Raw genomic sequence first — 22,616 nt, forward strand, 5'->3', positions numbered from 1 at the left:
AATTTAAAACTGATCGTGAATATTTTATACTATTCAGGTACTCACATACCCATAATCAAATAATTCTGATTGCTTCCTCCCATCCCTTGTATTATCAATCATTCATTTCACTTACAGATAAGCATGTATGTATGTATATAAGCAGATACATATATACACACACACAGCAAACATAGTTAAATACAGTGTTGCTATTATTTTAAACAGTTATCTGTTCAATTAAGAAAAAAATAAGTTTTTATTTTACCTCACCACATTTCTTCACTGATGCTCTTTCTTTATGTATATCTGTTTCTGACCTACATGATTTTCCTTGTCTCTAAAGAACTTTTAATATTTATTGCAAGGAAGGCCTACTGGCAAAATATTCCCTCAATTTTGTTTGTCTGATAATCTTTATTTCTCCTTCACTTACAAAGGATAATTTTGCAGGGTACATTATTTTCGTTGGTAGTTTTTTTCTCTCAACATTTTAAATATTTCGTTCCATTCTCCTCTTGCTTGTGTGGTTTCTGAGGAGAAGTCAGATATAATTTTTACCTTTCCTCCTCTACAGGTAAGGTGTTTTTCCCCACTCTGGCTTCTTTAGAACTTTCTCTCTATCTTCAATTTTGTGTAACTTAAAAAAATGATATACATAGGTATGAGGTTTAATGGCATTTATCCTACTTCGTGTTCTTCCTGGGTCTTTGGTATGGTGTCTGATACTAATTTTGGGAAGTTCTCAGTCATTATTGTTTTAAATATTTCTTCTGTTCCTTTCTCTCTTTCTTCTTTTTCTGGTATTCCCATTTTGTGTAAGTTATACCTTTTATAGGTGTCCAAAGTCCTTGGATATTCTGGTCTTTTTTTGTATCCCCTCAGTCTTTTTCTCTTTGGTTTTCAGTTTTCAAGGGTTCTGTTGAGCCAAGCCAGAGTGGCTCAGTAGATTGAACATCTTCCGTGCACAAAAGGTTGCTGGTTCAATTCCCAGCCAGGGCACATGCCTAGGTTGTGGGTTTGATCCCCAGTCAGGGAGCGTATGGAAGGCAACTGATCAACATTTCTCACTTCAATGTCTCTCTCTCTCTCTCTCTAAGCATGTTTAAAAAAATGAGGCTTCTATTGATATATTCCTACTGCTCAGAGATTCTTTCCTCAGATGTGTCCAGTCTACTAATACGCCTATCAAAGATATTCCTATTTTTGTTAAAGTGGGTTTTCCCCACTAGCATTTCTTTTGGTTCTTTCTTAGAATTTCCATCTCTCTGTTTATAATGCCCATCTGCTCCTGCATGCTGTCTACTTTATCATTTAATACCCTTAGCATATTGATCATTGTTGTTTTAAATTCCCAGTCTGATAAGTCCAACACCCCTGCCATATCTGAGCCTGGTGCTGATGTTTGCTCTACCCCTTCAACGGTGCTGTCTTTTAGTATGTCTTGTAAATTTTTTTGATACCCAGGCATGATGTACTGGGTAAAATGAAATGCTATAAATAAGACTTTAGTAATGTGGTGGTAAGGTATTGAGGATGGCAGAGCATTTTATAGTCATATGATTAGGTCGCAGTGTGTTCTTCTAGACTGTGAACTTCACACATGTTGCTCAGTCCATCTTCCTCCTCTTATGTGGGTCAGGATGGCAAGAGTGGTCTGAAGTTGTGTATTTCCTTTTTCCTACATGGAAGGTGTGAGCAGTGAGAGTTGGGCATTTCCCTATCCCCATATCAGTTAGGCTCTGATAAAATTCCAACAGATTAAGCTCTGGTGAAACAGTTTCTCCTGAGTGCAGGCCTTGTTAAGAAGAACAGAACACTCTGGTATATTGCAAAATGGTTCGTTTTCCACTTCATCTGCCAGGAAGATGGGATTTTTCTCGATATTCATGGAAAGAACCCGCTAGAGATTCAAGAGGCAAAACAAAATTGTGGAGTCCTCCAATGTCTAGTGACCCCTGGAGTTTTGTTTTGTTTTTTTGTGTTTTTTTTGTTGTTGTTTTTTTAAATATATCTTTATTAATTTCAGAGAGAGGAAAGGGGAGGGAGGGAGAGAGAGAGAGAGAGAGAAACATCAATGATGAGAGAGTCATTGATCGGCTGCCTCCTGCACGCCCCAGACTGGGGACTGAGCCCACAACTCGGGCATGTGCCCTGACCGGGAACTGAACCCCGATCGCCTGGATCCTAGGTCAATGCTCAACCGCTGAACCACGCCTGGCTGGGTGACCCCTGGAGTTTTGAACTGTCAAGAGTTTTCCACACTGAGCCTGCACAATTTGTCGATTACAATTCCGGTTTCCCTACAATACCACTGGTTCCCTGCAAGGTTGCTGCCCTAATAAGTTGTGATTCTCTCTATTCTCCGCTGGTCTCTCCAATTTTAAGGGCAATAATTAGCCTTGTGACCCCTCTTCACTTACGGATCTAAGAAAAGTTTGTTGTTTCTCAGTGGCAATTTCCAAGTCTTATTTGTGAGGATGTAGTGGCAACTTCCAAGCTTCTCACATGCCATACCAGAAACCAAGAGTCTGCATTTTCCTACACTGTAAACTTAAAATTTTATGTAGAATAACAAAACACATGCAAACCATTATTATATACAACAAAATTGTGTTGCATACTTAGAAAATTATTTATTACTTTTCCCTTTCCTCACATACTGCTCACGTTCGTATTTCTAGACAACTAGCCTAGATCAGACACTATTCTTAAACATCTAAACCTTTCAGTTTATCTGTAGAAATCAATATAAAATTACAAAGTGTAATCCTTGAAATATATCTTTCAAACAAGCAATTAAAATGTGGCTTACCATTTTGATGCCTGTGGAAAATGTCACTGGTTTTATAGGTTTGGGTTTCTCAAGTTGCATTTCCAATTGGGTAGATCTACCTTTATGCTGAGCCAAAAGTAGAGCAACAGGGAGATCAGAACTCTCCTGTAAGAAAAGTTAATATGTAATATAAAAGTTTAAAAAAAAACTTAAGAGCAACAGGTCTATTATTTTAAATTATGCCTTTCCATAAGCATTTGATGTCAACCTAAATATTCACTTTATGGAGAACACTTTACAAAAAAATTAACATTCTATAATAAGAAAAGGCTGTTTTATACTCATAAATCAAAACCTGCAAAAAGTTATTTTTATAAAATCCACTTTAAAGAAAATATAATAGGGTCCTATTTCATCTAGCAATGCCAACCATATTTATTAAAATAAAAAAATTAGAAGCTAATCACAAAAAGAGTAGTACAAAGTACTGTAACTTGGATCAGATGTTTATCTAAGACACATTCTTTATACCAGTGAATTCAGACCAGTTTGAAATTGTTTCCCATTAGATTTCACCTGAGGCCGTTTGGAAATGATCCTTGTTCTGTTTTGCACAATGGAACGATTGTTAAGTACAACCAAAAGTACATTTATTTTCTCTTTTACTGACTTATTTTTAGAAATGAAGTCTAAATTTTTTTAATTAACAAAATAATAGTAAACATTTTAATATCTATGTTGATGCTAAATCAGGGCTACTATTTACACAAATCTGTACACACACACATATTAATAACACAAACAAATTACTAACTAATTCTTATATGTAGCTGTTATTTATCCTATTTAACATGAAGTCCTCTTACATGTTTAAAGTGCTGTGGAGCTAAAGTCTAAACTAAATGATATCCAGACTTTTTCCCTTCTGAGTTGTCAACTGAATAAGAATGCAGAAACATATGCAGAGGGAGGCCAGGAGGGAAGATTATACACACACACACACACAGTACTTCCTATATCTGTGAACAAACATAAAGGGCACAAATGCATTTCTATCTCCTATATCAAGGTTATTACAAAGATAAACATATTCTTCAAATGGCCTATCAATTTTTAAAGTAGTAACTACCCATAATTTAATATTGAAAAATACTATATTGTGTTAACATTTCATAGTATGAAGGTAAACATATAACAGAATCTAATTTTCTTTCCAAATTTAATAACTTAATAATATTTTTAGACACAAATGTGGCTAATTACTCTAGTTAAAGGAATTGTTTTAACGTTCTAGTACAGAAGTGATTCAAAAAACAAGCCAATTTATTTCAACAAAATTGTCCTAGAATAAATCCGTATCTCAAGACTTTGCAATAGAAGTTTTCTGCAAGAGCAACATTACAGAGATTAAATCTTTTAAAAGTAAATGGAAGAACACATTTTATTTATAAAATAGAACCATATTAAGGAGCAAACTCCTTTCAACCTAGCTTTAGCAATAATGGAGAATGAATGAAATATACTATGAGAATATACTTGAATACCTTTCATATTCTACAACAAAGCATCAGTAATGCATTAGTAACAGCACTGCTATGAATTCCTGGAGCTACTCTAGATTTGCACTAAGAATATTATACTAAAGTAATAAAATTATAGGACACTTTAAATAGGCTGTGGCCCAAAATATCTCTTAAAAGCTATTACTACCTTATCATATGCAAAAACACTAACAGAAGAAAAACTAATTTCCTTGGCTAAAAAGTTAAAACATTGCTTCCCAATTTATACTCTAACTGAACTCAAATACTCTTGCATACCTGGTATTTACTCTTAAAAACTAAAGGTTCTTGTGTAAAAGCAAGACAATGCGTTCACTTCAAAAACCTGCTAATCAATATTTTGGCCTGGTTCCACTATCACATAAAAGGACCTAACTATTAAAATGTCTTGGTAAAACAGCTTAAATTTAATAAAAATAAACATTCTAGGAATCTAAAACTAATTTTGCTACTATGGCATACAATTTACCTCAAATCTGCTTCATTCCACTTTAGCACTCAAAACTTTGGAGGCTGAAAATCTTTGTGAATGTTAAACTAGAATTAAGCAGGAGCTCTAACAACAACAAAAGCTATAGAGTAAAATAAACTATGAGAAACACACATCCTCTTGGGAATACATAAAATGCAGATTCAGTCTTTCAAATTATTTCATTCTTCTTAGCTTTCCATTTTACCTTGAAAGGTTCCCTAACCTACATTAATTGCCTGAAGGTACCTTGTTTAATACTTAAAGAAATTTTAATAAGACTGCCTGTAATACTCATTAAAAGCTTTATAATGACCATTTTTAAAAGATTATTTTAACTGACTTTAAGCAAGCCATCTGGCAAACAATATTTCTAATAAAAATCAGCTACTGCATTTGACAGAAATATTAGCCCATACAAAATTTCAGACATAAACTGAAGAGAATTTTTCAAACAGGAATATAAAAAGGTTTACTAAGTCAGGACCTGTTTTAAAATCTTTTTCCAAAGTGTTTAAAAAAAACTGAATTTACAGTTAGGATTAAATAAATGGACTTTTTAGGTAACATTATGGTAAAAAGTAAGCCATAAACATTAATACCGTAACATTAAAATCCTGTCATCTACAGTATAATATAATGCTAGTGCTTTACAAAAGGTTAAAAAGTGACTTTTAGCACAAGGACCAAACCCAAAAAAACGAGGAAAAATTCTAATAAGTAGTACTTGTTGCCTAAATTAGATCCAGAGAATAACCCTAAAATTTAAGCTTCTAGACATTTTTACAAATGTCAGTGCTATCTTTTTTTTATAAAATGTCACTTGTTAACATGCACAGAAAAAGAAATACAATGTATTCTTTACTTAATAAGGATTCAGGAGGAAAAAAAGAAATTTAATAAATTCTTTCAATTAGTCAATAAGGACTAAATGTATGTCAACATTTTAATAAAAAAATTAACAAATATTCAAAAATTAAAGTAACAAAGAATCTTTAAAAATAAATTTTCAAATGGAACCCAGAAATTCAAACTTCATTGGTATTCTAAACCAATGTGATGTAATTAATTGTTCTAATGAATATAGTAAATTGCTAAGAATTATTTAACCACCATGTTACATGATCTAAACAGTGAAGAAAATATGTGCAGTAATGACTTACAGGTGAAGAAAACAGGAAGTGGGGGTGGTCCTCACAAAAACCAATTATTAACTCCAGATTATACACAATGTACAACACTCGCAGTTTCACATCTTGCTTCGTGCCCCATGGAATTAAAGGGGAGCTTCATGCCAATAGCAACTCAATGAGGCAGCAAAACTTAGTACTTTGAGGAGTAAACGAATATACAAGTATAATAGCTATGCAAAGCTAGCTAAGCTCAAAATAAAATCTAAAAACTCTTTATATTAGATGAAACATTTTTTTAAATGTTAAAGGGTATTTTCATCTTATGTCTAAGTTCTGCATTTGTAACTAATTCAATCACCTGTGTAGAGGAGAAGCATTACCAAAAACAAGTGTGTTCCTCTTTGTATAAAATGATGAGGGAAAGAACCTTTCAATAAATAATTACAAAATCAGCATTTACTAATTGATTTATTAAAGGTTTTAATTTCCCACAAAATATATGCCCACAAAAACTGTAAAACACAACATGTGTCATTTCACATGTTAATGCTTTATGCCACTTAATAGTTTCAAGAAAAATTAATGGAAGTTGCTAAGGAAAACACCATATTCTATTTTATATGCCATTGTCCTTACTTTTAGAACCAGTTTACATTCCACTCAAAGTACATATGGTTTATGATACGCATTTTCTACCTAAGCCTCATTAATGCCCTTATCTTTACTTTTCCTTTACTGTACTTTCTCCCCTATCTAATTTAGATAATCTTGCTTTTCCTTTTTATTTCTGGTTAGCTGGCTTAAATGCTTCTGGGACAAAAGCATAGTAGAAAAATATACACATACACATTTACCAAATCATAGAATAACAAACTGTATATCAACTAAACTGAAGAGTTAAGTGTTTAACACCTCATGGAAATTAATTACATGGACAGCAACAGAAAGGGAAGAATACAAAAGATCTTCCTGGAGAGGATGATTTTCTAGTTGTGAGTTTATCAATATCACACTGGGTTAAAAGTAGCAGATATATTGTTCCATATATCAAATAATATATGAAATCTCTGAAACACTTCATAAACTTTTGCTGTTATTATTATTCCTGTTATCTAACAATGTCAACTACTAGAGGAGCTAATTGCTAGAAAACACCAATAACTTACAAAACATCACCATTTATTTTCATTCTTTTTCATGCAAAAATATGAAATATAGCTCTCACAGAGTAACCAAAGTCACTAAAAATTTCAGCATGGAGCCGAAACAACTGAAAATGAGCCAGTTATTACAAAACCAGTATTAATTAAGGGAAAAAATACTCTGAAAATAATGTTTTAGTCAGTAAGCTTAGAAACACGTAAATAATCTATTAACAGTACATTGGATTATGTCAGTTATATTACTCTCACTTCCGAAAATAAAATAAATATTGACAAAATTTTTTTAAAAAAATAAAGAACCAAAGTTGAATATGCCAGCACAAACTGCCAAAATGCCATTTAAATGCCATTACCCAGCATAACGAATGAGAAAGACCACCCTGAAAACTGATTTTACTGAAACTGATTTTACTGCAACAGCATCCACACGCACCAGTTCATCCAAAAGAGCCTGCTTATTCTTCCTTTTGAGAATCTGCTGCATTTGCTCTTCTTTTTGTATAAACAGTCTCCTTTGTTCATTTTCCTGTCGTTCTACCTCTAAAGCTTCTTCCAATTCCTCCTGTTCCCGAGTCTAAAACAGAAACATTTAGATATAGTATAGAATAAATTTAGTAACCAACATCAATCCTGTACCACATTCCAATTTTTTTTTTCCTTTGGAAGCATAAAACACACCAGTCACTTATTGTTTAGTAGTGCAGCAATTCCACTTTGAAGGAACTAAATTTATTTTATTTCACGTGGACATTTTACTATTAAAAAGAATGATATCTAGCACTAAACAAATACCTAAACGAAGTACATTAATCCCAGTTGCAGAACTGCAGGAACTGTGCTTAATAATGGGTTCATTTATTTATAATGATTAGAGACAGTTTCAAGCATTCATTTTAGGAGATTTAACAAGGAAAACAAAACAAGAAACACAACAACAATCTCCACACAGAACTACTGACTGAAATACTCCATTTAAAAAGATTGACTTATTTAATAGCAACAATTTCCCAAACATATAAGATAATGAAACTTATCACAGCACTTTGCTTGTTTTTCCCCAAGCTAAAATAAGTCTTTATGATACTAGAGTTCCAAAAAGCACTCATTAAGGTACATTTTTTTTAAATGAAGTTAATTTCTAACACAGGCATTTAAATTTCAAGAGTCCTCTTTATGGACTGAAAAATTCTAAATTCAAAGCTAATTTGTACACAGAATTAACTACAGGTCTACTCACTCCCGTTTTACAAAGTTCTTCAGAAATATTAAATACTTCCAGGCTCTGAAATTTATTCCAACTCTAACTCATACTTAAAAGCAATGTTATACCAAGTCTTTGCTCTTTAAGTCTTATGAGGAAAAAATACAGTAAAATCTGAATGGTTTTATTTTAATACCTAGACTCCTGCTCTTAAAAATGTTGTAGTGCTTTTTGTTTTAATTCAACAGAATATTGAGAATTCATGGCATCTGAAGGCAAATATGTAATGGGGGAGAGAGCACAATAGGTTTGGGGATCACTAACATAATATAGAAATTAACAGAGACCTCAGACAAAAGCATATTTTTATGTAAAATAATATTTAAAACACCCTATTGGGTATTTTTATTTCATACATTAGATAAACACCACCACCACCAAAAAAACCCACAAAGTTCTCACACACAAAAATGTTTCACTTAGCATCTGGTCTCCCAGAGCGGGTCATCTTCCCACAGTCCTCAATTCTGCTGAATGCACACCTATATCTCAGTCAACTCGGGCTGAAGCCTCAAGGTGATCTTCATTTAACCCTGCTCCCTACCCTGCCGTTCCCCTTACATTAAATCAGTCACTAAGTTCTGTTAGAACCTCTCCCCATAACTGTACAAACGTTTCCTCCTCTAGCACTAAGGCTGCTACTCTAACTCAGGCAGCCGGTGGAGAAGAGAATTCAAACTGATCTAGAAGGATTAATAGGAATAAACGTAAAAAGTCAGGGTTGGGGGCTGAGGTATAAGGGATAGAAAAGTGAACTACTTGATTTGGAGGCCCATAAGCAGAAAAAGATGAGCTTCATAATAAAGCAGTGACATATAAGCAATTAAGTATGGAAAGTGTTAGAGAAGTATACACAGGGACAGTGGGAGCAGAATTGATAGAGTGGTAAATTCTCTTTGAGATAATGGAGGACAGGTAGAGTCAGAAAAGATTTCATACAGGATATTGTGGGCTGAATGTGTCCCCTGAAAATATACGTTGAAGTCTTTTTTTTTTTCCAGTTTAAAAATGTCTTTATTTTTTCAGTGCCTCACAGTGGAAATCAAACCATCTTTTTCAAATATCTCACTCTTCATCACCAAATCCTGCCAGGACGAGCTTTTAAAAGACTAGCTATAATTTTCAACTTGGGGAACTTCGGAAAGGCAGCTGGCCTCTCTCCTGTGCCATTTGTACATCTTCCTCCCTTGCTTTTCAAATGCCCTTTTAGAGTGCTGCAGGCATTTGACAGATCAAAAAAGTCACAGAAATAGACTGTGTGAAAGCACCTAGAGTAGATTAGAAATGATTCTGTGAGTGATTAGAACATGAATGAGTTCAGTAGTTTATTGGAAATTCCAGAAGCATCTCAGGTTCACCCTACTACACAGACCAGAAAGTTCAGAGGCCTAGGAAAATTGAGAAGAGAAGAATCCATATTTAGAGCTCCCTGCATCAAATTTCAACCACTTTCAGGTTCATCATCATCATTTTCCCAGACAGAGAGCTGAGAGCTCCCCTTGCCAATTCCTACCATTGAATTCATCATTGTTTGTTTGTTTGCTTATTTGTTTTGTTCTTTAGATTCCACATATAAGTGAAACCATATGGTACTTGTCTTTCTCTATGTGACTCATTTCACTGAGCATAATACCCTCTAGGTCCATCTATGTTGTCGCAAAAGGTAAGATTTCATTCTTTTTTATGGCCAAGTAGTATTCCATTATGTATATATGTACAAGAGCTTTTCTACCCACTCATCTACTGATGGGTACTTAGGTTGCTTTCATATCTTGGCTATTGTAATTATGCAATGAACACTGAGGTGCATATATTCTTCCAAATTAGTGTTTGGGTTTCTTCAAATATATTCCCAAAAGTAGAATCGCTGGGTCATAAGGCAGTTCCATTTTTAATTTTTTGAGGAACCTCCACACTGTTTTCTAGAGTGGTTGCACCAATCTGCATTCCCACCGATAGTGCACTAGGGTTCTCTTACATTGAAGTCTTAACCCCTGGTATCTACAAATGTCATCTTATTTGGACACAGGGTCAACTGGAAATTTGGACACAGACACGCAGGGGAGAAGGCCAACAGAAGACAGAGGCAGAGATCAGAGTGGTGCCAAAGGTTGCTGGCAACCACCAGAAGCTACAAGAGGCAAAAAGGATACTTCCCTAGAGGTTTCAGAGGTAACATGGCCCTGATGACACCTTGATTCCAGACTTCTGGCCTCCAGAACTATGAGGAAATAAATTCCTGTTGCTATAAGCCACCAGTTTGTGGTAATTTGTTACAGCAGCCCTAGGAAACTAATATATGTAGGGTGAACTAAGACTTCAAACAGTAGGTATTTACCTGCATTGGAGAGTGGAATGGCCATTTAGACAGAAAAAAACAAAGGTTCAAAGATATGAATTAAGATGAAATGCTTGGCCCTGGCCTGTGTGGCTCAGTTGGTTGGGCTACGTCCTATGTACCAAAAGGTTACGGGTTCAATTCCCAGTTAGGGCACATGCCTGGGTTGTGGGTTTAATCCCTGGTAGGGGACATGCAGGAGGCAGCCAATTGATTTTTCTCTCCCATCAATGTTTCTCTCTCCCTCTCCCTTCCTCTTTATCCAAAATCAATTAAAAAAAAAATTTTTTTTAAAAAGATGGAATACACCCTTCCTGGCATGGCTCAGTGGTTAGAGGGTCAGCCCTCACACTGAAGGGTCGCAGTTCAATTCCCAGTCAAGGGCACATACCTAGGTTGCAGGTTCATTCTCCAGCCCCAAGAGGGGCACGTGCGGGAGGCAACCAATCAATGTGTCTCTCTCACATCTATGTTTCTCTCTCTCTCCTGCCGCCCCTCGCCCCCCCCCCCCCCGCCTTTCCACTCTCTGAAAATCAATGGAGAAAAATATCCTCGGGTGAGGATTTAAAAAATAAATAAAATAAAAAAGATGGAATGCTTGGTATGGCCAAGTCATTATGTGGGGCGGAGAAAAGCTCTAGATAAAGCTGGGCAAACAAGCAGAGAGGAGAAGATGGAAGGTCTATCACACCATGCTAGGGGAATTTGTACCATACTAAGGCAACTGGGAAGAATTCAGGAAATTTGAACCAGTTCAGAAAGATGACTAGAAGCAGATATAGATCAATGGGGTTCAAGACTGAAGAGAGGAAGACTAGTTAGAAAAATATTTCAATAACCCAGGTAAGAAATTATGAGGGCTCTAAAAGAGGCAATAATAGTAGAATCAGAAGAGGAACCAGATTTGAAAAATGATAAGGAGAGACCACCAATAGTACATGAAAACTGAGTGGATATGCCTTGAACAATTGGGTGAAGGACATAATAAGAGAAATAAGTGACCACAGAGATTAAAATGTTCAGTTCTGGAAAGCTGAATTACAAGTGCCTATAACACATCCAGAAAGCAATGTCTATTAACCACTTCTAGATATCTGAGGGTATTTCCAATATAATTCTAGAAGCTTGGGAGAAAAACAATGGGCTGCAGAGACATTTGAGAGTAATCAGCGTAAAGGGGTCATCATAAAGAGAAGCACTAAGAGGAGCCTATGTTTAAGAAACAAGAAGGAAAGAGAAGTCTATGCAAAGGATAAAAGAAGAAAGTGAGAACAGCAGGGAAGAAGGAGAGCGAAGCAGCCCCACAAAAGTTAAGGAAAAGTTTTAACACCAAGGGAGAAGCCTGCAACATACAATAACTACAGGCCAAATGAAATTCAGGCCAAGAAAGAATCTATCAGCTTTGGCAACGAAGAACTGGCAGACTCAATTTTCTCACTGAAGTGTTTTGTACATAGTAGGCCTTAATAAATATTGTTTGACTAGCTAGCTGACTAACTGGCAAAATAACCGTCATTAAAAATCAAACATGAGGGAGGGGAAAGCAAAGAAGACGACATTAGACTAAGAGAAGGGAAGCCGGTTGAAAGACTAAAAGTCTGTGTTCTTCCTAATAGCATAACCTTACCCAATCAACTTTCCTTGCATTCACCTCCCACTTCATATCCATCAGCAGAGCTTGCTATTTTAAACTCTAAATGTTTCTTTAATTCATCCTTACTTCTCCAATCCTGTTTAAGTCACCTCTGAACTCACCTGCATGACTGCAATTAACTTCCTGAACTCCAGGCTTAATCCTCTCAAATTCAACCTCCACAATAACCACTAACCCTATTCCAATAAGGGCAATACCTTATTATCACCTTGCTGAAAACCCTTGAATGACCAAGTATAGTCAGGTTCTTATAACATTACCCTAAGGAATCCTAGGAATTCCCTAGTAAAATGCCTTAAGGTACACTACAGCAGAGATTGAGCAGATCCAGCCTATCTCTCCTGCCATTATCACTTCAACCAAAGTATTCTGAGCAAGCTTTTATTTGAAAAAAAGGTTCACCTGATAAAACATAGAAACAACTGGCCTATATAAGCCCAAATTACTTTCCATAATACACAAGGTTTTAAATGACCTAGGCCCTTTCTACTTCTCCAACTTCCAACTCTCCCTATTGAACTTTAGCAATACAGAGCTATGTACAACTCTCAGAACTCTGTGATTATCCATGCTTTCTTGCCTTTGCTCATGATTTCTTTCTGCCTGGAATTTCCTTGTGGCAGCCTTCCTACACTCACCCCCGTCCCACCTTCTTCATCTGGCTAAATTCTACTTGTCCTTCAAGGCTCCATGTAAGCATGACCTTGCCTGGATTACCTTTCCCAATTTTCCCAGAGTGGGTTAGGTACCCATCCTCTATACTCCCATAATACAAGCACACAGCACTTTCCATGTGCTCATGACATTACATTGAAATTACCTGATCCCTAGCAACTAGGGTTCTTATTCATCTTTATACACTATATCCTTAGCAGATGTTCAACAAATGTTTATTGAACCAAATATTTTTGTGCTAAATTGATAAACACTGTAAGGCAGCAATCTCTCCTGCTCATGAGAGTCCAGAAAGTGAAAGTGAAAATTAAGCTAATCTTCACTAAGCCTCTATTTCAAGATTAAAACACCTTTAATCAGTTTCTCATGCTCATATTGACTGGTGTTAGGTGACAGCTCCATGAAACAAATATGATCTCCTTAGCAAACAACTCAGTAATAGTTTCTCTATGACAGAAATGGGTCATTTTATGAGCCTAATCATGCAAAAGATTGCTTTGTTTCTTTTCTTCTTTGATACAACTCCCATGCTTCTGGAAGAGTGAGACTTCAACATTCACAGAAACATTAAAGGCAAGTTACTACCTCAGTTTAATAAAAAGACATTAGCTATGTAAGTTAGACCACGTGCCAGGGACCACTTGAGGGCTTTATCCAATAATACCGTAATTACTTATATATGTTAACTAGCACATCTTTAAATGTGATCATTCAGAATGATCAATTAATAGTAAGTTATAATAACTACTGACCAAACGGTTAGTTATAACATGTCCAGGTGCGAAAAAATTAATACGAAGAACAGAAGTAGTCCAAATAATCTCACTGTAACATGGATAACATAAATTGTTTTATTCAATAACTTATCATTATAAAGTTTTCAGATATCAGAAATTCTTTAAAATAATATAACCAGCCTAAAATTAGATTTTTCTTTCATTGCAACTTTCAGTATTATTTCCTAGTTTAAAACTATAAATGAAAAAAGCACTCACTTGAAAGGAACAACCCTCCACTATCCAGTTAAACAAGTTACCTAGGCATACCTATTTTGCATGTATCTTCTGATGCACTCAGAAAAGGCTACTGAGCAAAGGCAGTCATCTTCATTACACTCTGATGCTCTCACCTTTTTAAAGAAGCCAAGCTGGGTATGAATGGAATGAGACTGTAGTGTGAATTCCTTGAGAACTTTATGGCAGGAAAAGAAGTGCCTAAATGAAACACTCTCAGACTAAAAGGAGGAAGTCCTCTAAACTCAAGATAAAGATATAAGCTATGTGATCCAAATATACTTGTATCATTTTCATCAATTACAAATTCCTAATTGAGTAGCTCAAAGATAAGCACTCCTACTTTCCCCAAAAACTAGAAAGCCAGGTTATACTAAAGAAATAATAGCCTAACTGTATAAGCTAGACACTTAAATCTCTGCATGCATACAATTCTTTTAACTTTAAAGAATACATTTTAATAATGCTACCAAAGTTGTTTTTGCTATAGTTATGTGTGCCTCCTATTTATATGCCTATATACATTTATTAGCATTTCTGGCCTAAATTTCAGCTAAGTTCTTTGTAGATATTACTTTAAGAGAATGATAGCTTTTTTAAAAATCATGTAGAAGCATTCATTTCTAAAACAAAAGAGCAAGAAAATACTTAGCAACTAACCAGCTTTAATTTATTTTTCTGAATGACATCTTTGTTTTCCTTTTGGTATAACTCCATTTTCTTTTTGGTGTTTTCCAAATCAACATTGTTGGTCAAGTTGAAAACTATAACAGAAAGGAAACAACAACATGAAATATAGCTTTAATATAAATCTTGAGTATGTAAAAACCAAATATTCATCATAGTGACTTAATTCATCAGGTTGTCATTCCTTACAGCTCTATTTGTGTCCACTTACCTATTACCTATTTTAAAGACTAGCTCTACAGCAATTATGCTTTCTGAGCCAAATATAAGGGAACTGTCAGACTATCACAAAATATGTTTGTGCCATAATCATATTAAATTTGATTTTTATAGTCCCTACTCTAACTTTAAAAGCATATAAAAGAATGCTTAAATTTTTTAAATGAAAATAACCCTGGAATCTACTATCCTAGTCAGAGTCAACAGTCAAAAGAATCTGTGCTCCAGAAACAAACAAAAAAATTATCCAAAATGATAAAAAATATTATATACTTATATAATTTATATTTTTTAAAAACAGGTTTTATTGACACTCTAATGGTCTCCAACAGGGCGAGTTACAAGCCTTAATTATTTCCCATCTAGTCTAGATCTGGAACAGTATGAAACAGACAGGAGTTGAAACCTAACAGAAAAGGTAAGGGATAAACGGGCACCAACACCTGACTGAAATAATCCTGTAAAAGAAGCCTCTGAGACGTGTTACGATAGTTGATACATTTTCTGTGAATTAGATCTGCCTTTTTAAATTCCAACTCAAAATAATTTGAAGTATAAATGCCTTTACTCCCTTCTAAGTTTACATATATAAAGCAAAAGGTTGCTATAATACTCTGAACAAGAAAATAACCTCTTTGGTATATATAAATTCACATTATAAAGTACCGCCCCACTACCCCACCACCTATAGTCTAAAGAAGGATCCAAATCATTAAAATTCTTCTGTTCCATAATTCAATTCAGACCTCCTTTGGCTTCTTCTGTAATCTTTCTCCATCCATTATTAGCCCTTCTCTCCCTTCTCCAATTACTTACCACTACTTCCTGCTGTTTATCCTATAAAAAGGTTTGATCTGCCCTAAATATACTCCGTGTTCCTACAAATTCCTTCCCCATCTCACTCCTTCTTTTAACTAACAACCATCTAAAATAGTTTCTATACTTCTGGATTATAGAGTCCTATCAGATTTGAAAAGTAATATTAGAGGATCAACACAGGCCATCAAACATATTCAAAAGACCAATCTCATCCATTTTTTATCTCCTCAAAAGGCCAACTTACTTCAGAACATCAATTTATCATAATCAATGTTGAAAATTCAGGCTCATTTAGGTATGCAGAAAAATAAAAGCAATTCTATCATATGCAATTTTAAAACTCTGGGAGAAACTAGAGAAAATGAGAAACAATAGCCCTCTAGCAACTTCTCCACCTTTTTTACCATAAAGTAGAAAAGCAGTAATGATGGTAAACCAGGGAATTTGATAGGATGCAATGTAGGGCATTCTCCATAAATTACATGCTGGCCCCAACACAAAACAGAGAAGACGGCTCAAAACTAGCATTGGCTTCACAAAGGCAACTGTGTGATCCATTAGCTAATATGGTCTGATTCCACCTTTCCCAACCACTCACCACGTACGCCTTGTACTTAACAGGCCATCCACTAAGTCACCAAATCACAACCTCCACCATCCTCAACATCTATGCACACTTAATTTGATCACTTTTCCCCCTCAGGCACTTCTTTCCCTTGACCAACTTGTTAATACATTCTTCTGCTCTTCCTCCTACTACTCCAAATACTCATTCTTGTTTCCATCTCTGGCTCTTCTTGGTCTCTAATCTGTATGATTCTGGTTTTTGCCCTCTTTCCTCCCTCTATGTTCCCTGGGCAATCTCATCACTTCCCAGTTTCAACCAAATAAGTGCCAGAAATTGCTGACACTAACTCAAAGTGCATTTTAGAAAACCAAACAAATAATTATCTCTAAATTTGCTCCTTCTTGTAAATTCTTTATCTGTTAATGATAGGCCTATCGTGCTTAAACACCAAGATTTAACAATTCATTCAATAATCCATTCTCCTTTGCATTCCACAAGCACCAGTTGCCGAATCCTACAGATTCTACCACTAAAATATCTTTAAAACTGCCCTATTCTCTAGGTCCCCTGACAAGAGACCAAGCCAGGATCTAATTTCTCCCTGAGTAATTTATAATAATCTCTTTAACTTACTTTCTCCAGGATCTTGGCATCTCACACTATACCCTAACCCCATCCATAATATACAGTGCTGCCAGACTAATATTTCTGAAGCACACTAATATCACCTTCCACCTCTACCATCCTATAGTCCTCTGTCATTTCTCCTTTTACTAGGGAGAAAAAATTTTTTTTAGAATTCAGAACCCTTCTAACTACAACTACTGACTATAACCTAAACTAACAATCTGGCTATATCTACTTTTATTTCCCCTCAATAAAGACCTCTCTTGAAATACGAAAGCTCTGCATTTCCCAAATGTCCCCTCACTTCCTGCTCCAATTCACACTATTCTGCCTAGAATGCCTGATCCCCCTTTGTTACTACTAAAAATATACCCAATCTTTAAGTGTCTGCCAAATACTTTTCCATGAAATTCTCCGATCCCTCTAATCAGAAATAACTTCCTTCTCTGATAAATTTTGAAATTATTTACAACTCATATAAAAACATTCTACTTTACATGATTGTACACACATACACAGCATTCTTTACTTTGTACTTCATCTTGCACTCAAAGATCGTATTTTATACAATCTCTATATCATCCAGACATAAAAGAAAGGAGAAAATAATTTCATGATTAGATTCCCAACACTATGGTGTTGTGAGCATACATAAGAACTTCCTGTTTTCAAAGACAGACACTCTTATTAAGGAGATCACCCCTACACACAAGAAATTAAAGTAATAATACAAGACACTATATGATCAAGTGATAATAGCAATCTTGATCAGTGAAAATAGTAATCTTACATCACTCATTAAATAATATTTAGCACTGTGCTAGTTGTTGAAGAAATGTTTATAACGAAATAAACTGTTCTTTCTTTTAATGGAATCAACTACCAATAAACCCTTCAAAAACAAGTTCTGATGGTGTTATTCAGCCATGAATCACCAAGTTCACTCAACTGCTTCTGCATCCATAATGCCTTGAAAAAAAATCCAGTCTTATCTCTCACATTCCTTCCCCCCCACCCCCTCACTCTGCTTTGTGAGTTCTGCAGATTCCTCAGAGCCTCTTCGAGAAACGGGAAAGACCAAGCAATTCCAGCTAGTGTGGCTTTCCCTCATTTGTTTGCTTAAGTGATCTCCTCAAAATTTTGCTTGAGGAATACACTCTATAGTGTGTGTGTATGTGTGTTTGTGTGTGTATCAACCAAACACCTATGAAATACATGACAGGCACTAAATACCACATATGACCTAATTACACCACTTAATCCTCCTAACAACCTTTTGAGATAGGTACACTTTACAGATAAGGTTTAAAGATATTAACTATGTCCAAGGTATACAGCTAGCAAATGATGGAACTAGGATTTTAACCTAGGCTGATTCCAAAGCCTGAACCTTATCTACAATGCTAGCTGTATTGCTTCTCTCAATGCCTAAAAACCACTTCTAATCCAGTTCAGCTATTCCACTGCCCCACACTTTCCTATCTCCATACCTATGACCAAATTGGTCCCAGAGACCCCATCTTAGTACCAGCCTCAACCCAGAACAACTGTGGATACCTATATCTGGCTCACCTTTCTATACCCAATATAATCCCCAGATCTTCCTTATAATTCACTTTGCAAGTATAATCTCTCCATCCCCAAATGCCCACAGTACATAATCTAATGTTATTCTGGTAGCACTTATAATTATTTTCAATGTACACATCTACTTGACCTACTAGAGTTTGCCTGTGGGCAGATTCTAGGTTTGCTTTGTCTTTATCACTCCCAGTACTTAAATTAAAAACTTCCAATATACACCCATTAGGATGGCCAAAATCCAAAATACTGACCATAACAAATGCTGGCAAGGATGATGAGCAACAAGAATCCTGATTCATTGCAGTGAGAATGTAAAATGGCACAGCCACTATGTGAAGACAATACAATCCAGCAATTGTTCTCTTTGGTATTTATCCAATGGTGTTAAAAACTATGTCTACACAAAAACCTGCACACAAATATTTACAGCAGCATTATTCATAATTGCCAAAACATGGAAGCAACCAACATGTCCTTCAGTAGGTGAATGAATAAATGACCTGTGGTATATACAGACAAGGGAATATTATTCAGCACTAGAAAGAAATGAACTATCAACCCATGAAAAGACATGGAGAAACCTTAAATATGTATTACTAAGCAAAAGAAGCCAACTTGAGAAAGCTACATACTGTATGACTCCAACTATACGACACTTTGGAGAAAGCAAAACTATGGAGACAGTAAAAAAAAAACAGTTGTTGCCAGGGGTTGGGTGGGAGGAGGAAAGGGGTGACAAATAGGCAGAAAACACAGAGGACTTTTAGGACAGTGAAACTATTATATACAATAGTATAATGGTGAATACATGCTATTACACATTTGTCCAAACCCATAAAATGCACAACATCAACAGTAAACCCTAATGTGAACTATAGACTTTGGGCAATAATGATGTAGCAACGTAGGTTCATCGATTATAACAAATTTACCACTCTGGTGCAGGATGTTTACAGTGAAGGAGTCTGTGCATGTGTGGGACAGGAGTATTATGAGAACTCTTTACTTTCTGCTTAATTTTACTGTGAATCTAAAACTGCTCTAAAAAATAAAATCTATTAAAAAGGGAGGAGGGACCTTCCCATCTGTTAAGAGCTCAAGAAATATTTGTTGAATTATCACAAAAAGAAAGACTAAAGAAATAAACCAATGTTGACATTTATAATTATCTTTACAACTATAGATTTAATTAAAATGACCTTTATAATTACAGAATTGAATGACACAGATGGCAAAATGAGCAGATGTAAAATTACAAAAATAAATAATTTTGGTTTCTTATAGTATGAATCTACTGAGAAGTAAAGGTAATCAAACTGATATCCTATGTTGAATTCTACTAGAATGTTTAGGTTTATCAGCAAGCTAGATAATGTACTGATTTAAACTTTCCATTAAATAGAACCCAGAAATACGAAGGTTAAATTCTAAGTGAAATTACCTGTTTATACATAATTTATTTATTTTATGCTTATTAAAAACTTAGATGAATTCCAATAAAACTAAAATAACCAATTTGTTTATTTCATTTTGTAATTTGGAAAGCAAAGGTAATCACAACGTAACAGATGTGAATCACAATCATAATACTATCTCTTCCTTTAAAAAGAAGGAAAAAAACACAAAAGTGAATTATTATTTTAAAAACTTTTCAGATGGAGCAAGTCTTATTCATGCCGCAATGAATGAGGTTGGTATAATAGCCTTGAAGAAAAAGAAATAGAAGATAATTTTCAATACAATCTTTTGGCCCTTTATCTGGTTACTGGTGTAGCTCAGATGTTGACCTGCTTTTAGTCAAGAATTAAAAGCCAACAAAAAACCTATTGTATTTTCTGAAAGATTTAATGTTATTTAAGTACAATTCTGAAGTCTTTTTGACATCCAAAATCCATAATTAAAGCCCTTAGGACTTTCTCACCCTTTTAAAATAAGCAATACCCTGAACCAAAAGAATAATCTGTTTATTATGAAACTAAGAACAAACCTTTGAGATAGCCCCCTGGGGCCAAAAAGAACAAGAATTTTTATGTTTAGATTGTCATAACCACAGAAAAAAGCCTATTGTTAATGCCATAAGAAAGTTCATCTTCATGTGCGCCCCTTATCTTGTAGTTTTTATGCCATTATTCAAATTCTAATATTTAAAATTTTTTACATTTGTGATGTTCAAAGGGTTCATAATGAAATTTACATAACAAAATGACCAGTCCCCAATTTATAAATCCTCAAACACTGATTCCTTAGCCACACTAACAACTCTATTCCTCACTCTAGGCGTAAGCATCTTCAAGGGAATGCTTCTACCTATAAGATCAAGTTCAAGCATATGATCCTTCAAAATATGGCCATGGCCAACTTTTTTTTCTCTTATCTCCCACTATTGCACCAATCAGCACCCTATGTTCTAGATTCAGACTATTAACTACTCTCAAACACTACCAAGCACTTTCATGGGCTCTTAGAGTCAGAAAAACTTATGTTTAAAATTTGGTACCATTATTTACTAGCAATGTGATCCTGGGCACAATACTTAAGCTCTTTCTGCCTTGTCTTCATATGTAAAATAGGGATAAAAATGTCTGTCTCTCTTAGAGTTGTAAAAATTATTATATGAGATAATATGAGCACAGCTCAATTGGGCACTTAAAGTATCTAATTAAGTTAATATTTTAAGTATGGTGATTATCAGAGGGAAGAGAGGAAGAAGAGGAAGAAGAGGGTAATGGGGGAGATACATAGTGATGAAAGGAGCCTTGACTTTGAGTGATGAACACACAATATACAGATGACGCATTATAGAATTGTACACCTGAAATCTATATAATCTTATTAATCAATGTCATCCCAATAAATTCAACAACAAATTTTTTTATTAAAATTTTATACTTTTAACACAGAGATAGCCAATACAGATATAATAAACATCTAACTAATTATCTTATGAATAACATACAAAGTAAATAGCTTTTGAAACGAGGTATTTAGAGGAAGTTTATTTATACAACAATCAGAGCAATGACATACAACTAATGGTGGAGCCACACCCTGACAAAACTTCAAAAGGCTAAAACTAGTCTTTCCTTCATTTCTACACTTTCCACACAACAAAACAAAACAATAAGAAATACTGCCTATTCTCCAGCTTTATTTTCCTGATGAATACCATACAACTGCTCAAGGTCAAATTATTTTAATTTATCCTTGCTGCTCCTTCCTATATCAGTCACTTGAATATTCTATCTCTAAAACATCTATTACCCCTGCTACTGACTCCAAGCTCTCATTATTTCTCATCCAAATTACTGTCTTAATAGTCCCTTAAAAATGGTTTCAAAGCCTTGAGTAACTCCTGTCATTATTCCACATCACGACGACACTGTCCCACTGGCTCACTATCAGTCATAGAATAAATTCTTACCCTGACAGCCTAGCTGACGGCCTAGTCTGTTTTTCAAGCCTCACCTCTAGTCATTCCTCAGTTGTAGCTACCTGTAGCAGATTACATGCTTATTCTCCAACATGCTCACCACCCTTTTATCTCTGTGACTTTGTCTTTTGCTACAAAGGTTCTTCTATCCTTTCTACCTGGTAAATTACTATTCATCTTTAAGATCAAAAACTCAAATGTGACCTCTTCTCTGAACTTCACCAAACTACACCTTTATTCCCTAAATGCTGAACTGTTCTGTTATCTGTATTCCATAACACTTTTTAAATAAATGCTTATACTACTTTCACATTAAATTATAGTCATTAGTTTACATAATTATTTCCCCCTTTAGAGTCTGAACTTACTGAAGGCAAAAAAATCGTATGTTCCCAGCAAGTGAAGCAATTCACATAGAACAATTAATATTTGCTGAATTGAGATGAAGTTCAGAAAATAAACTATAAGTCTATGAGACTAGGTCCCAAACTTCATCAATATTTTAAAATACAATAGAACTGCTCTCTACCCAACATAACAAGTAGCACTGGCATAAGGTTTGGTCGCCAATGCATACAACTCTAAGTGTATAACTGAACTGGTGTACTTGAAGACATCTTCTAATGGAGAGAATCCATCCTGTATTCATTATGTTTTGG

General features: G+C 35.0%; 1 protein-coding gene across 1 annotated transcript in view; it reads right to left on the minus strand.

Moving 5' to 3' along the window:
* Positions 1-22,616, minus strand: part of MNAT1 (MNAT1 component of CDK activating kinase) — a 145,962-nt gene that overhangs the window by 81,272 nt on the left and 42,074 nt on the right. The window contains exons 4-6 of the mRNA XM_016198215.2: positions 14,684-14,787; positions 7,516-7,656; positions 2,795-2,920 (exon numbers count right to left, since the gene is read on the minus strand). Coding sequence (XP_016053701.1) covers positions 2,795-2,920; positions 7,516-7,656; positions 14,684-14,787 — 371 coding nt within the window. The remainder of the gene's footprint in view (positions 1-2,794; positions 2,921-7,515; positions 7,657-14,683; positions 14,788-22,616) is intronic.

This window comes from Miniopterus natalensis, chromosome 1 (assembly GCF_054644295.1).
Source record: "Miniopterus natalensis isolate mMinNat1 chromosome 1, mMinNat1.hap1, whole genome shotgun sequence".
Lineage (NCBI taxonomy): Eukaryota > Metazoa > Chordata > Mammalia > Chiroptera > Miniopteridae > Miniopterus > Miniopterus natalensis.